General features: G+C 37.4%; 1 protein-coding gene across 1 annotated transcript in view; it reads right to left on the reverse strand.

The window, feature by feature from the left end:
* The window catches only part of BTBD16 (BTB domain containing 16), a 36823-nt gene that overhangs the window by 9175 nt on the left and 12361 nt on the right, over positions 1-15287 (reverse strand). The window contains exons 11-12 of the mRNA XM_087965682.1: positions 13379-13498; positions 2739-2834 (exon numbers count right to left, since the gene is read on the reverse strand). Coding sequence (XP_087821808.1) covers positions 2739-2834; positions 13379-13498 — 216 coding nt within the window. The remainder of the gene's footprint in view (positions 1-2738; positions 2835-13378; positions 13499-15287) is intronic.

Consider the following 15287-nt stretch of genomic DNA (forward strand, 5'->3'; position numbering starts at 1 on the left):
ACAAAGAATCTCAACAAGGTACTTGGGCTATGGGAGTGCCATCTCCAGAGCGTTTGGAACATTTTATGCTGTGAACCGCCCAGAGTTTAGTGGCATCAAACTTGAAATAATTAATTAGCTAATTTGCTATTCTCTTCTTTCTCTGAACACTTCCTGCATTATTTTTCCTGTTCCTCACTGAGTAGTCACAAAAGTTTTCCGCCTCCTGGTCTTTTATCTAATCATCCTCACCCATTAGCCCTACCTGTCTATCCTGCTACACCAATCTGATTATTTATATCTGGTGAATTATAAACAAAATATTTTCTTCCTCTGTCACTATCTCCTCCAATCATGAATCTGTCATTATGAAATTTATCTGCAGCCCTTCCCAATCCTTAGGAATCTGGATTTAAAGCCAGTAGTCCAGCTGTAGTGGTACTACAGAACTCTTTCTTAACATACCAAAATTGATTACGTTTAACTATAGTTGGTTTTTTTGTGGCTTAGGCTCTTATGCAAGACACAAGTGCCTTTTTAAAAATGGCCTTTGCCTTCCAATTAAAATGCTCTGAAAGAAGCCTGACAATTGCTCAATAAAACCCTGGTATAGAAGTACCTTAAGGCAATTCATTACTCCAGCTGCACTTTTCACCCAGTGCTCATTCCTGCTTTTGCTTGTAATGTTAACAGAATTAAACATTGTCAAACAAAAGCATTCTTGTGTCAACAATGCACGTAATCTAAACTTGTCAGAATTGGGAGTTTTGCATAGTCTGTAGTCATGCAGTTCTTCCTGTCATGTGTTTCTGCCAGCCACACATGCCAAGGATCAAGTTTAGCAACATTGGCCCATTCACCTGCTTTTGGGATGTTCACACAATGAAAAAAAAGTTTGGCAGTCATTTTTGTGTAATTGCTGCTAAATAATTTCCTATCATTTACTCACAGGGGTGCAAAGAATGTCATTTACCTCAGACTCCTAGAGTTGGGGTTTCTGTTTTTCATTTGGGGAATTAAAACAAAGTGGATGGCTTAAGTCTTCCAGCATTAAAGGACATTCTGACATTCACTTCTTGAAATGCTTGACCCTCTTTTCCCCAAAGGCCTTTGTTCAATTTTGCAGTTCAGTCATCAACATATCACACTAATCTTAAGATGACCTTAAGTGGAAATTTCATAGCTTTGATTTAGGCAGTGTTTCTCAGCTTTGGCCACTTAAAAAATATATGAACCTCAACTCCCAGAATTCCCTAGCAAGCATTCTGAATAATTCTGGGAGTTGAAATCCAAACTCTACAAGTTTCCAAGTTTGAAAAACATTGATTTTGAGAAAAAAAGTGCATCTGAAATTTATGAGTGGAGACTTTTAAGTGCTTCTTCTGGTTTGAAAGGAGGAAGTATACCGTCAGCCTGCAAATGAAAGCAATTATTGTTGAAGCTTGCAATATAGCTGAATGGTTTATTTTAAAGAATGTGAATAAAGAAGCTTTTCAATTACTTATTCCTCTGCCATTATAACACATAGACAATACATTTCACATAGCTGGAACATATATCTGACATACTGGTTAAAAGCTAGGCTGATATAGGAGAGATTTGCCCTCACTGGCTAATATGCCAATCACTCTCTTTCAAACCAACCTCCCTCACTAAGTTCTTGAAGACAAGTGGAAGGAGGTAGTGTGAAGGATGTTGTCTTGATTTCAGAATGAAAGATAAGAGAGGGAGGGAAAGAGAGAGGGAGGGAGGGAGGGAAAGAGAGGGAGAGGGAGAGAGGGAGAGGGAAGAAGGGAGAGAGAGATTGATAAATAAGCATAGTGGGTGGGAGTTGTAATTCCATCTCATTTGATGAACATTAAATCAAGAAAAGCAGCAAAAATGTTGTTAGATCTAAAGATGGTGTCAGATTTCTTTTCCACTGACTTGACATGAAATAGTTGCATAGAATGGCGGGCAATGTATATGAGAGATCAGTCATTAGAACAGAATGTTGCATGGTTAGATCCACTGTCACAGCACTCATTAACTCTTGGAGAACTTGGGTGTGTCAAAGCAATGTGACTGGGCTTGGTCATTCCTAAATGAGTGATCCATGCTGTCAAAGCCAGCAAAGCCATCATACCTGTCACAGGCCCATCAAAATAAGGACAAAGAAAGCAGGACTTACCTGTTTTGGGGGCCTGGAGCCCTATCAAACTTACCATCAGTTAGATTATGCTTTTTATAATGTATTATACTTTAAAGTATCAAATGTATGTTTCTACTATTTCCTTATGTATCATTAAACAAGTGGTTGAAGACCACTTTACAGATTCAAAGAGTTATTTCCCATAACTAGTTTTTCCTTTATTTTTTTGAAGTGTCTGTGAAAATTAATTAGGGGGTAGAAGTGGGACTGTACAAACTTTGGAATCCCTTTCCTTGATTGAAAAAAATCATTATTTTATAAAGGCTTTGCAAGGTATCAAGAGATATCATAGTTCAATCCACTTGTTCCCAAATGGAAAAAAATATAACAGAGAAAATGTAAATAGAATTTTAATATATATTTTATATGTATATACAGCTACATAATATTAGTTTTCTTTCATATATAGCTGTTGGATACTTTGAAGCCTGTTCTATAAAGTACCATGTAAATGGTATGTTGATAGAAATCTTACTGAATTGATGGTCGTTTACAAATAAATATTGTTTTTTGCCATCACAAAATTTAGGACATCCGATTTTCTGAATAATCACAGAAAAAAATAAACTTACTTGAAGTGATGCCATGTAAACGAAGAGACTGAAAAATAGCCATGTATTGTTGTCCTTCTTTCCTTTCCAAGAAGGCCCAAGTCCTGGGTAAACTAAAGAATCAGGATAATGGACCAAGATTTTACTCAATGCCAACACAAACATTATCACCCCCTGAAACATTTCACTCTATAAACATTATTTTCCTCACGGAAAGCCTTTGCAGTGAGGTGAAGAGTAAAGTTCAAGGCAACCACACAGACACAACTACCTCAAGGCAAGGCACTACAAATGAGATGATGGATAAATGCTCTTCCCTCAGCAACACAATGGCCATTGAAAGCACGTCAACCTCAAAGTCTTCATTTGTGCTATAACTGGTTTTTTTTTTAAAATATAATTGTTTGTTTGTAAATCTTTACACTCCCCAAGTTGACATAGGAATTGTACTGTATACAAATTGTGGCAAATACATAATAGCAATAACAACGGCACTTAGACTGATATACTGCTTCATAGTGCTTTAGAGCCCTTTCTAACCGGCTTAGAGCAGGAGTGTCAAACTCAATTTCACTGAGGGCCACATTAGGGTTTTGCTTGACCTCAGGGTGCCAAGGGTGGGTATGGCCTTTGGTGTCCTGAGTGCTCTGCCAGCGAAAATGGGCTCCCAACCTCCATTTTTGCCTGCAACAGCCTCCTGCAACCTTCTGCCAGCAAAAATGGAGCTCCGTTTTTGCTGGCAGAGGCACCGCAGGGCAGGTCTTCACTGTTTCCAGGATGGCCCTGTGGGTTGGATGCAGCCTGCAGGCCTTGAGTTTAGAACAATCTGGGTCCTCTTTTTACCAATCTTGGAAGAATGGAAGGCTGAGTCAGCCTTTCAGTCCTATCAGCTCCATCAGAAAGCATTCAGGCATGTTCTTCAAAGAAACATGTGACTGACTTTTAACTGAAACTTCAGAAAAGAGGCCATTCGGGACTTTCTGAAGATTGAGAAGTCCAGGTGCTTTGCTCCCAGTGAGATTTAGAGATGGCTCTTCAAGGAAATTTTCAAGGCCACATATTAGAGCATCTGCTGTAGGTGTTGTGGTGAGGGAGCTCAGGCTAGAGGGAGAAATGTCTATCCTGGTTTGTTCTCCCTTCATTGTCTCCTTAGAATGCCTCACTATGTTAATGCTAGGGTTGGCTCTCAGAAGAGTAAGAACTTCCCTAAATAAGAGGCAGTTTGAAGGAAAGTGGAAGGAAAATGACTGCATAATACAAAAGGAAAGTGACTGCATAACACAAAAACATAACATCTAAACTCTGACTTACTAGCTTCATCCGTTTCATTGGCTTCTTGTGAAAACTACAAAACCACACATGGCCTAGTCATTTGAAAGCAGAAACAAACGCCTTGATCTCAGAATTGCATCAGAGGAGAGAAGGAAAGGTAAATAACTCAACTCTTACTTTAATGTAATAGTAAAAAGTGTATTGTTGGGGGGATTTCTGGTTTGTCGGCTTTGCGAGCGGTAGGGATTCGCGAAGCTGCGCGATCCCTGCCGCGCTAGCCGCTTTTGGGGCTCCGATCCGAAAGGGTGCGGAGCAAGGCTGCCCTGCAGGGGCAGCTGAAGGTAGGGGGGATCCGGAAAAGGGTTTGGGGGTGTTGCAGACCCCCTCCCTGGCCAGCAGAACCTCCTTTTACCAAGACGGTGTAGCGGCGGTCCATAATGGCCGCCACAAAGAAGCCGGCAGCTGGGCAAGTATGCGCAGGAGGAAGAGGAGAAAGTTTTTAAAAGTGAAAGTCTTCTTGGTCGATCCAGGACTCTGAGATATATTTAATTTAATTCCTGGAAGTGATGGCTTTTTGGATGATTCTTTCCACAAGAGAAAGTAAGCGGCAATTCTGAGGTGCTGAAAGGAAAGTTTACTCTCCCTCCCGACGGAATTAACAAACGGATATTGAGAAACCTGTTTTTTTTTTCAGGTAAAACTAGCTTTATGGGATAAGTCGGAAGGGAGAGGACAAAAAATATATTTATCTGGTTGGATTTTGTTGGAGGAGATGCCTTAAGGATTTGGAGACAGAAATAATTTTTTAATAAGGCTTTAAAACACAGATTTGGATTTTCTTTTTTCCTTTGTCTGATACTACCCCTGGAAGAGAAAGTGGAAATTTTGGCTTGGCTTGGATTGATTGAGGATTGTGGACTTTGGGATTGTTTTACTTTTCTTTTGGAATATTTTGGTTGGAGTAAGAAGAAAGAGGGAAAAAGACAAGAAAAGATTTATAATGGCTTTCTCCCTTGAGGAACTGAGGGATGAATATGAGCAAACAAAAGCAGCCTGTAAAGATGGTATGGAAAAAGCTTTTCTATTTTTAGAAATGGCGCTGGTTAACTATGAACAGACAATGCGACAGATGGAACAACAGCAAGAAGAAGACGAAGACACCATCTTTAATGAATCCCAAAATTTATCTAAGGAAGAAGGAAGGAAGAAAGCGAGGAAAATGAAGGACTTAAGATTTAAAAAAACATTTAAGAAAGAGAAAAATATGATGCAAAATAAATACAATGATAGCAAACAAGAGAAAAAGGGAATACAACAGAGAAGGGATGCCAGCAAGACAGAGGTTAGAAGAAGGGGGGGTAGGAAGATCTGGTGGGGGAAGAAAGAAAGGGGAAAGGCGGAGAAAAGCCACAAAGTTTTAAAATTGGATGGGAAAAGAGGAATCTTTTTCAGGGATAAAGGGTAAAGCATAAATTTTCTTAAAAAAGATTTTGCAAGGTACATAAGACGGTATTGTAATATTTGTATTAGAAATAGAAAATTAGAATGGCTTAAGAGTTAATAAGAAATTAAAATGTTGAAATGTTTAATAATGATTGATTTTTAAAATGTAATAAAATATTGAAGGGAAAGGCAATGAGAATGCTATAAGATTTATTATTTAGATTTATTATTTAACTACGTATTTAGGAGGATACTATGTATTTAAACATTTCCGATTTATTACTCTGTTTTTATTGTTATTAAAAGTAAAAATTAATAGATAGAATGTACCAAGCAGAATCAGACTGGATATTAGGTGTCATTTTAAATGTTAATCTAATATTTAGGGAGAGGATAGAAAGGCATCATACTCTGATTAGAGATTTCAGGAGAAATTCTTTTTTTTTTTTTTCATTATAAGGAATGAGATAGAGGGATAATAAAGGATGGGCAAAAGATACAAATATAATGATTTAAATTAAGATGGATTGAATAAGATAGAATTATGAAGAGTGAAATGTGTGGAGAAGTATATATAGAAGATACAGAATGGTAAACAAAATAGGTAATGATTTCTAAGATGAGCATGAATATAATTAAAGCCCACATAAAGAGAGGTACCGGGGGCCAAGTTACTTTACTAAAAGATTTTTTATATGTTTGTTTGTGTCTGTTTATGTTTTTGAGAAGTATTGGTGAAACCTTTTAGAAACACAGAAAGAGAATGACGATAATCAAGTCAGAAAGAAATAGAGGACAAGAGATGTTTTTATGCTCATTTAGAAATGGTTTAAAATAGAATTGTATTGTATAAGATAAGGTTTTATCTGACTTGTAAAATTTATAATGGAAAAAGGTTCAAATATGTAATGGTTGATGATGATTTGTTTGTTTTTGAAATTAATAAAACTTGTTTAAAAAAAAAAGTGTATTGTTGTATTTATTCCCAGTCAGAACTTACACATGCATTTCTATAGTGTAATAACATTGATTAATGTGTCAATGTTTATTTTGGGAGTGATAAGCAATGTGGAAGTCTTAATCTGGTAATAAAACTCTGAAAGATTATACACAAGGTCCCTCAAAAGTTGTTCCAAAGGTTGAATCGATTCCTAACTGGAGGTAATATCTAACCAGCCATTTAGGTGGTTATATAATGATTAATAAAAAGTAAGCACCTCATTTCAAGGCTCAGCCTTTGCCAACGCGGAAGAAAGGAGCAGCCATGAGTTGGTAGACTAAACAAAGCTGTCAAAGGTTCACTGTTCTAAGCACAGAGCACTTGAGTAGGGTTTGATAAACAAATCAAAATTTTCAGATAGTGGCGTTAAAGATTTCTATAGTATTCCTCAAGCAAGTCTTTTCTGCATTATTTCATACAAACATGTCTAAATGGCCTTGTTATCTAAAGTGTGTTTAAAACACTGAAAAAAAATCTATTATGGTTCTTTAAAAAAAAAATATCTGAAGAATGCACTTGATTTTTTTTCTGATAAGATGGTACAGAAGTGTATGGCCTGAACAAGGTCCCAGGCAGCTGTTAGTAAAACATGAACTTAGTCTGGAAAGACAGAAAGGAGTGAAGAAGAGACTTGGGACAGGCCTGCCTTCACTCTTCACAATAAATTGTTGTAAGTCAAGGACTACCTTTATTTGGGTCATACTTTCAAGATTCTCTTATCATAGCTTCATAGCAATACAGGTAGTCCTTGACTTACAACAGTTCACTTAGTGACCATTCACTGTTTGCTTAGTGACTGTTTAGTGACCGGCACTAAAACAAAAGTGACGTGACCATTTTTCACACATCCCTATGGTCATGTGATTTGACAGCTGACTCACATTTATGAAGGTTGCAGTTTTCTGGAGTCATGGATCCCCTTTTGCTGACCAGCAAAGTCAATGGGGAAACCAGATTCACTTACTAATGTAGCTACTGCAGTGATTCCCTTAACAAATGCGGCAAGAAAAGTCGCAAAATGGGGCAAAACTCATTTAACAAATTTCTCACTTAGCCACATAAATTTCGGGCTCAGTTCTGGTTATACATTGAGGACTGCCTGTAATGAGGAATTCTCCTATTTCTTGTGTTTCCTAATATGATCTGCCTCAAAGGTCTGACAGACAACTTCAAGTGCTCAGCGCAAGGGAGGAAGGCAATAAGAAGCTATCGGACTGAGAATATTGGCTTTTGCACTGATGATTAGCATCGCTCCCTCAGACACGACACTACTAGCTTTAGTAGATTCAAAAGCCATCTCACATAGTAACTGAAGTAACTGAATATATGATTACAACCCAAAATCTCTCTGAGCTTCTAGGATGAATTGTCAGGTACACGGCTTGTACTCTTTTTAAATATCTGTCTCCTTTTATTTTATTGATCTTTCCCACCTCTTGCTTTCAATTAGTTAGTCCCCAAAAGTTAGTTAGTTAGTAGATGACTTCCAATGTTATTTCAACTAAGCTATTATCAACAGAACTTCTAAAATTGCAGCCATTCATAAAAAGAAACTCCGAAGTTGGTAAATCTCTTCATCTCATCCAGTGACTTTTGGAGAGTTCATCTGCAACTTTGCTTAATTTATTTCAAACACTTTTATATTTTATTTTATAGATGCAAGGCATCCAGAAGTAAGCTCTCTGAATACCAAAAAGAAGGAGGAGGAGGAGGAGGAGGAGGAGGAGGAGGAGGAGGAGGAGGAGGAGGAGGAGGAGGAGGAGGAGGAGGAGGAGGAGGAGGAGGAGGAAAGATAAAAGAAAGAAAAAAGAAAATGCAATGTATCATTACAAGGTCAGAAATCAGCCACCTGTTGCTATCAAAAGGCTAAAAGGAACTCAGAAATTTCTTTCTTTTACTTTAAACAATAGTTCATTTCCAGTTCCAAAGGATTTGCATAGAAACCAGCTGCCTCACAGAAATTATCACAATGTCCCTTCTCTGAATTTCACTCATTATTTAAACACAACCCATTTCACCTCATAATTTTGGAAAAATATTCTCCTGAGTTCTGCCAACATATCTGTTTGACTAACCATTTTAGCTTATTTTTCACAGACGTTCACTTTCTAGAATACAGTATGTGCCAATTTCACTCTTTTTCTCCACTATCACATACAAATATTGGTAATAAATATGTTTAATGATTGACAATTAATCAATTTATTTAAAAAAAGACAAATGATAACCTATAGCTTGGATTCAAACTTTGCTTCTTGGAGAAGAATAAATCTTCTCTCACAGACATACAGATGCACATTCCAATCATGGCAGCTGAGAAATTTTGGAATGAGGATATATTGTGAAATTGTAGATCAGGGACTGATAATCTTTTTGGACTTAGGATCCATAGCTTTAGCTCACAGAGTGAGACTGAGTTTACATATCACATAAAGTCACGCTTTGCTTAATCTTAATTTGTACAGGGAGGATTAAATCACACCTGTGTGGGTTCAAATAAGTGGCTAAACTAAAACCAACAAGGCATACTTTAGCTTAGCATTATATGTGAATCTAAAAGGGATGCGGTGGCTCAGTGGCTAAGATGCTGAGCTTGCCGATCAGAAAGATTGGCAGTTCAGTGGTTCAAATCCCTAGCGCCACATAACAGAGTGAGCTCCCGTTACTTATTCCAGCTTCTGCCAACCTAGCAGTTCGAAAGCATGTAAAAATGCAAGTAAAAAAATAGGGACCACTTTGGTGGGAAAGTAACAGCGTTCCGTGTGCCTTTGGCGTTTAGTCATGCCAGCCACATGACCATGAAGATGTCTTCAGACAGTGCTGACTCTTCTGCTTGGTAATGGAGATGAGCACTGCCCCCTAGAGCAGGAAACGACTAGCATGTATGTGCGAGGGGAACCTTTACCTTTACATTATATGTGAATCTACCTTCCTAGCTAAATCCATTTTTGCTTTTGAAAAATAGTTGATGAAATATGAGAATTTGAGATCATGCTAAACTTTAGAACAGGACTGGGGAATGATGGCCCTTTTATGACTTGTGGACTTCAATTCCCAAAATTCCTCAGCTAGGAATCTGGGATTTGAAGTCCACAAGTCATAAAGGAGCCATCATCGTTCCCCACCTCTGGTTTGTGCAGCTGGAAGTTTCATTCTTTTTTCCTTTCTATGAGTACCTAAATCAAGAAATAGTCCTAAGATCAGTACTTCAGTGCAGTTGATTTTAAAACTAGGAAACTGGTTTTGCAACCAAGTCCTAATTAGTAATAAACTAGCCACTGTATTCACAGAATGTAGATATAAAGTATTTTAGAGACTCTGTTCAATATCTTTTTTCCAATTGATTATGAATAATTTCAATTCAGAATGTTTGGGATACAATGAAGGCATACGCTAGAGGCTTGATAATAGACTACATAAGAAAAAAGAATATCAGGAAAAGGCAAGCCACTAAAGTCTTGGAAGATGAGTATAAAAGACTTGAAAAAGAACTACAGAAAATGCCACAGAAAAAAGATATTAAACTAAAATTGGACATAATTAAACATAAAATGGGTCTAATAGAGAAAGAAGAACTGCACAGAAAATTAGAAGTGCTAAACAGAACTATTTTGAAGATGCAAATAAACCAGGTAGATGGCTAGCATATAAATTGAGAAAGGAGAAAGAATCAAGGAAAATATCGCAGTTAATAGATGATCAAGGCCAAGTTTGCCATGGTAATAAAGAGAAAAAGGAAATTATTCGAGACTTCTACGGGCAACTATATAAGCAAGAGAATATTGATGAGGAAAAAGTCAAATAGTACCTACAGAATGCTAATCTACCTAAGATATCTAAAGAGACTGAAAAAATGTTAGAAAGCAATATAACAATGATGGAATTAACTGAAGCACTTAAGAAACAAAATAATGGGAAAGCACCAGGTCCAGATGGGCTTCCGGCAGAATTCTATAAAACACAACAGTAATGCCATCTTGATGTCATTGTTGTTTGATGAAGATGATGCTAACTAATGATTGAAAATAATCTTTAAATGGCTTGGAAACAGGAAACGGACTACAGAAGGCGGGCAGACTACTCAATAGCTAGGACATATACTGTAACAGAGATGGCATTGTAGAAACATTTGGCTAGCTAGTGTTGGAAACAGGATGCTGCATTAAATGGACTTTGGCTTTGACTTAGCAGAAGTCTTCCTATGTTCTCAGAGTCATTCTGAACATTAACTCTGAACTCTGCTGGGTTTTAAAATAGAGCTGTGATGTGGCAGAGGCTTCTGTTGGAAAGAAATGCAAACACAGACCTCCTTTAGGCACTCTGGAACAAGTTCAGTTATATGGTTCTTTGGAAACTGGCCAGTAACTGGGAATTGGCTGAGATTTCCAGTGCAAGAAATCTCTTGCAGCTGTTTCCATGAACTGTGTAAGGAACTGTTATAAAGTAGCAGAAAGCTACTTGGTATCTCATGTGGCTGCTAAACAATGCAAAGCTTTGTATATCTGCTGTTTTCTCTTTGTCTATGGCAACCCAGGCCAAATATCTTGACTTGATTCTACAATTCTCTTTGCCAGACTTTTTTTTTGTACCCACAGAAAACTCTGCTTGAAGCATTTGTACCTACTATACACAAGGATAACAGGTAATAAACAAAAAGCCTCCTGGTTATTCTCTGGATACCCTTTTAGGAAGGGTTGAATGGTATATAGTAAGAGTATGGTTTTTAAGAGACTCCAATCTCAATATGTACCAGCCATATCCAAAAGAGGTCTAAGTGTAAATGCAATGCCAAAAATTTCAACCATCCTCATGCAAGTTGATGAGACAGAAAGGGGAAGAAATTTTCAGCATCATTAAGGGCTAGATAGCATTTGTCTTGTTTGGAAGGTAGCCAAAAATATTTGTGTTTTATCCTTCATCATGTATTTATCTTTCCAGGGGGCTGCGGGGTCCTTTCCATAAATATTTCATTAATTAGGTAGGTTTTGGCTGACCCCTGATGACCCAATGGACAAATGTCTATTATTACAACTAGTTCCATAACTCTTTCAATGATACTTGAACAATCTCATCAGACTTGTGTTATCCACTGACTTCCTCTCTTTTCTGCTTTTCAACCTTGCCAAGCAGGGTCAGTTTTCCCATCATCCATTTGACTCATAAGACCAGAGTACATGAATTTTTGCTAGCTGATCATGGCCCCAAGATTAAGATTAGAATAAGATCTCAAGGATGTCATTCAAGACAACCCCTCCAATGGGACACCTTTCTGAACCATGTGAAACCAGTGATGGAAAAAAAAAATGTTGCCAAAATACACACACAACTAGCATCTTCTAACCCCTTACAATAAAGCAAGGACAAAAACATTCTGAGAATGAAAATCAGACCTTTGGCAGGGCAGGATAATGTTCATGAAGATGGATTTTGAAATAATCCATTTTTAATCAGCTGCATTCACTGGATTTATGCATGTATAACTCTGGTTTCAATATGATATCTATGACTGGAAGTTGTTTTAAAATAAATAGATTAAAAGCAATTAGATTTACTCTTGAGAAACATGTTTAGCATGCTAGGGGTGTTTTAATGGGTCCTATTCATACCTTTGTTTCTATTGGTTTGTTTCCTGTTAAATTTGATTTTGGTTGATATGATAGAATTTCAGCAAAACCTAGTTGACTAGCCAAAGAATAAACTCCTAAAGCACTGTCTATATGTACATATTTCCACATGGCTTAATAAGCAAGTGTTACATGATCTATTTTCCCCTTTTCAGCTATTTCAAACTGAAGCATGTTACAGAAGATTATATTAAGCTGACAGAATACGTCAAAACTATTTAAAATTCAACAAGCTTAAATGAGATGATTAAAAGGATGGATTTCTGGTCAATTAATCAGCTATTTTGAAAGGAAATTGCCTTTGAAACGCAGATTGCCACATCATCTTACTGCATCATATACATTATATTAAATATAACCTGTAGAAGAATGAGTTTATGCATCACATTAATCCTGTACATGTGCCTGACTGCAAATGCCCTTATTTTCAAAAATCTTTTGATAGAATGAGTGCTTCTCAGGTCAAGCTAATAAACAATGATTCATCTAGGCCTTCAACTCATTCCTATCACTTGGTAAAAAAAGCAGAGCTTGGGGGGTGGGGAGAGGGAGAAATAAAAAAGAAGAGCATTTGATATTCAAGGCATGGGAACTCTCTTTTGATTCCGACAGTGATTTCTTTATAGTGGTCCATGACTCACAGGAAAGAATGGCTCATGGGATAGCACCAGCAGCATTAAGACAGTCTTTTAAAATAAATCAACCTAAACCACAAAAACTATATTTCACAAGCCAGGCTGGAAATCTTTCATGAACTTGGCTCATTTCTTGGTATTCTGTTTGGGTCAGGAAAGGACATGAAAAGGATGACCGGCTGGCTTTCTGCCTTAGCAGTAGCCAATGCAACTTAAGGGGGTGCTAATTCTTTATATTATGTTTGACTGAGATTGGACCAACATAGGTTCGCCTATAAAATGTAGGGGGAGTTTTCTGCAGGGAACCAGGGATGGCCTGAAGGGCACCTTCAAACTCTTCTTAGTTATTTATCTGAGGCCAGCACTCTTTCATAGCCCAACCGATAGCATAGAACTTTTGAGAAATATAATAATGTAGCCCATTTAGATAATGTGGTCTGTTGACGACCACATTGGATCTGGAATCTCATATCATTACATAATGGGTGTGGCTTAAAGAAGCCTCACCCTCCTTTTCCACTTCCATCTCTCCTTTTCAATTTGCAATAGGTTAGAATGGGATTAGCCAAATGATAGTTTGCTTAGCAGAAGACTTTTGAATTTAGGCTGAGAGCTGAAAGAAATCAGGCCTAAGCCCAAGATTGCTTTAGAGGAGGGTTATGATCTGTGTAACAAAAGTATACCTGCTAAAATATCTGAGGATAGTATCATAAAATGGGATTATCTGAATTTTGGGATTTTGCTGCAGGAATACCCAGTATAATGCAGTTCTCAAGAGGTAGAATTCATTGATGGTAAACAACCTGGCAAAAGGGGAGATATTAATCGATTAGTTATATTTTGAAGCAAACTTTTTAAAAGAGATAGACATTTTAAGACGTAGGAAAAACATTTAATCTTAGAGTATTTCTCTTTAATAACGTTTTCAAAAGTTCTATTACTTCAAATGAACATAATATATTTGAGCATATTAATTAATGTCTGATCTGGCAGATAATGATTGTAATTCCAAAAACAGCAAATGACATGGTCCAGTGTTTGCACAATGCCAAGTTTAATAACAGCCAAAGGCACAAACTTGTATTTTTTTTTTTTTTTAAAAATTAAACCTCTGAAATAGTGCAATTAAGATTAACATCAATGCCATTTCAGGTTTCAGTAGGTGCAGGGACCAACTTTAACAAGGAAAAAGTCCAGAGAACTTTGATTATGTTGCAATAAACATAATGTGAAAGCCCAACCCAAAATCTAGATCAGTATTTCTTGACCTTAACGGCTTATGATGGGTGGACTTCAAGTCCCAACATTCTCCAGCTAGCAATTCTGAGAGCTGAAGTCCACCCATCTTACCAAGTTGCCAAGCTTGAGAATATTGGTCCAGAATATTGTGATGATTACTTCTAATCTATAAAAATATTATCAACACATGAGCAGTCAAATATGACTTTGTTGTAAAAGAAAAACGTAATTTTATTTATTGATGCATATTCTGTATACATGTGGTGGCATAATGATTAAAATGCACTACTGCAGGCTTACTCCGATTCTGAGAGGCTCAATACTCAGCCTTCCATCCATCCGAGGCTGGTAAAATGAGGACCCAGATTGTTGGGGGCAAAATGCTGGCTCTGTAAACCGCTGAGAGAGGGCTATAAAGCACCGTGAAGCGGTATATAGGTCTAAGTGCTATTGCTATTTCCTGCATTTTTAAATAAAAATCTCCACTGGATTGCTAGTATATCTTCTCTAATCAAGACAAGTCTTGGCAACTAGTTGCTTCCGAAACTAATCGGATGAAAAGTTATCTTCTTGGCCCTCATCCTACCCATAAAGTAGACTTTGCAAAGAGGAGATGAGGCTGAGATATGGTCAGACTAACATGACATAATCCAAGAAGACAGAGGCTTTTGTGAAAACCATGTACTGGCAAGAGATTTGAAAAGAACAGCTCTTAAAACTTTGGGGGAGGAAACTAATTGCTTTCTGAGAAGAGTGAAATTAATGAAAGGCTCAGACAAGAAAAGAGTCCGTTCAAAGATTAGAAGTGTGGAAAATGTGGGCAACTCTCTGCAATAGTGTGGAAATGAAACAGTCTGGCTATATAACTCATTAGGATAATTGAGAGTTTGAGCAATAGACCTGGAGAACCTGTCACCTCCTGCTAATATAGCTCCCCAGCTGACATCACTTTTGTCTGGAAAGGTATATTCAAGACTCATGCTACCTAATCACTTGGTGATAAAATACACAAGGGGTGGGGGAGAAAGCTAAAATGGATAATTGTACACTGATCATTCATTTCTCTTTTTCTGCCCTGGGTCAATTTTCATTTGTTACTATGAAGCTCCAATCTTATAAGGTCAGGAAAAAAATATAATATATTGAAGGGAGTGGGGACACTGGTGGATGTTCACTTTTTAAGGGTTTCTACAACAACAACAACAACAACAACAACAACAACAAAGTATTTCCAAGAAATATGCATGGGAAGTGGGAATGCAAGACCATTTAGTCCAGAATCACCTAGTGTCATGCCCCTGTCGGAATCTGATTCTGAGTGGGAGGCTGAGCAGCTGACAGGGAGTGGGAGTG

The sequence above is a fragment of the Notechis scutatus genome, chromosome 4 (genome assembly GCF_049901735.1).
Source record: "Notechis scutatus isolate UNSWTSFEM ecotype Mainland chromosome 4, rNotScu1.2, whole genome shotgun sequence".
Lineage (NCBI taxonomy): Eukaryota > Metazoa > Chordata > Lepidosauria > Squamata > Elapidae > Notechis > Notechis scutatus.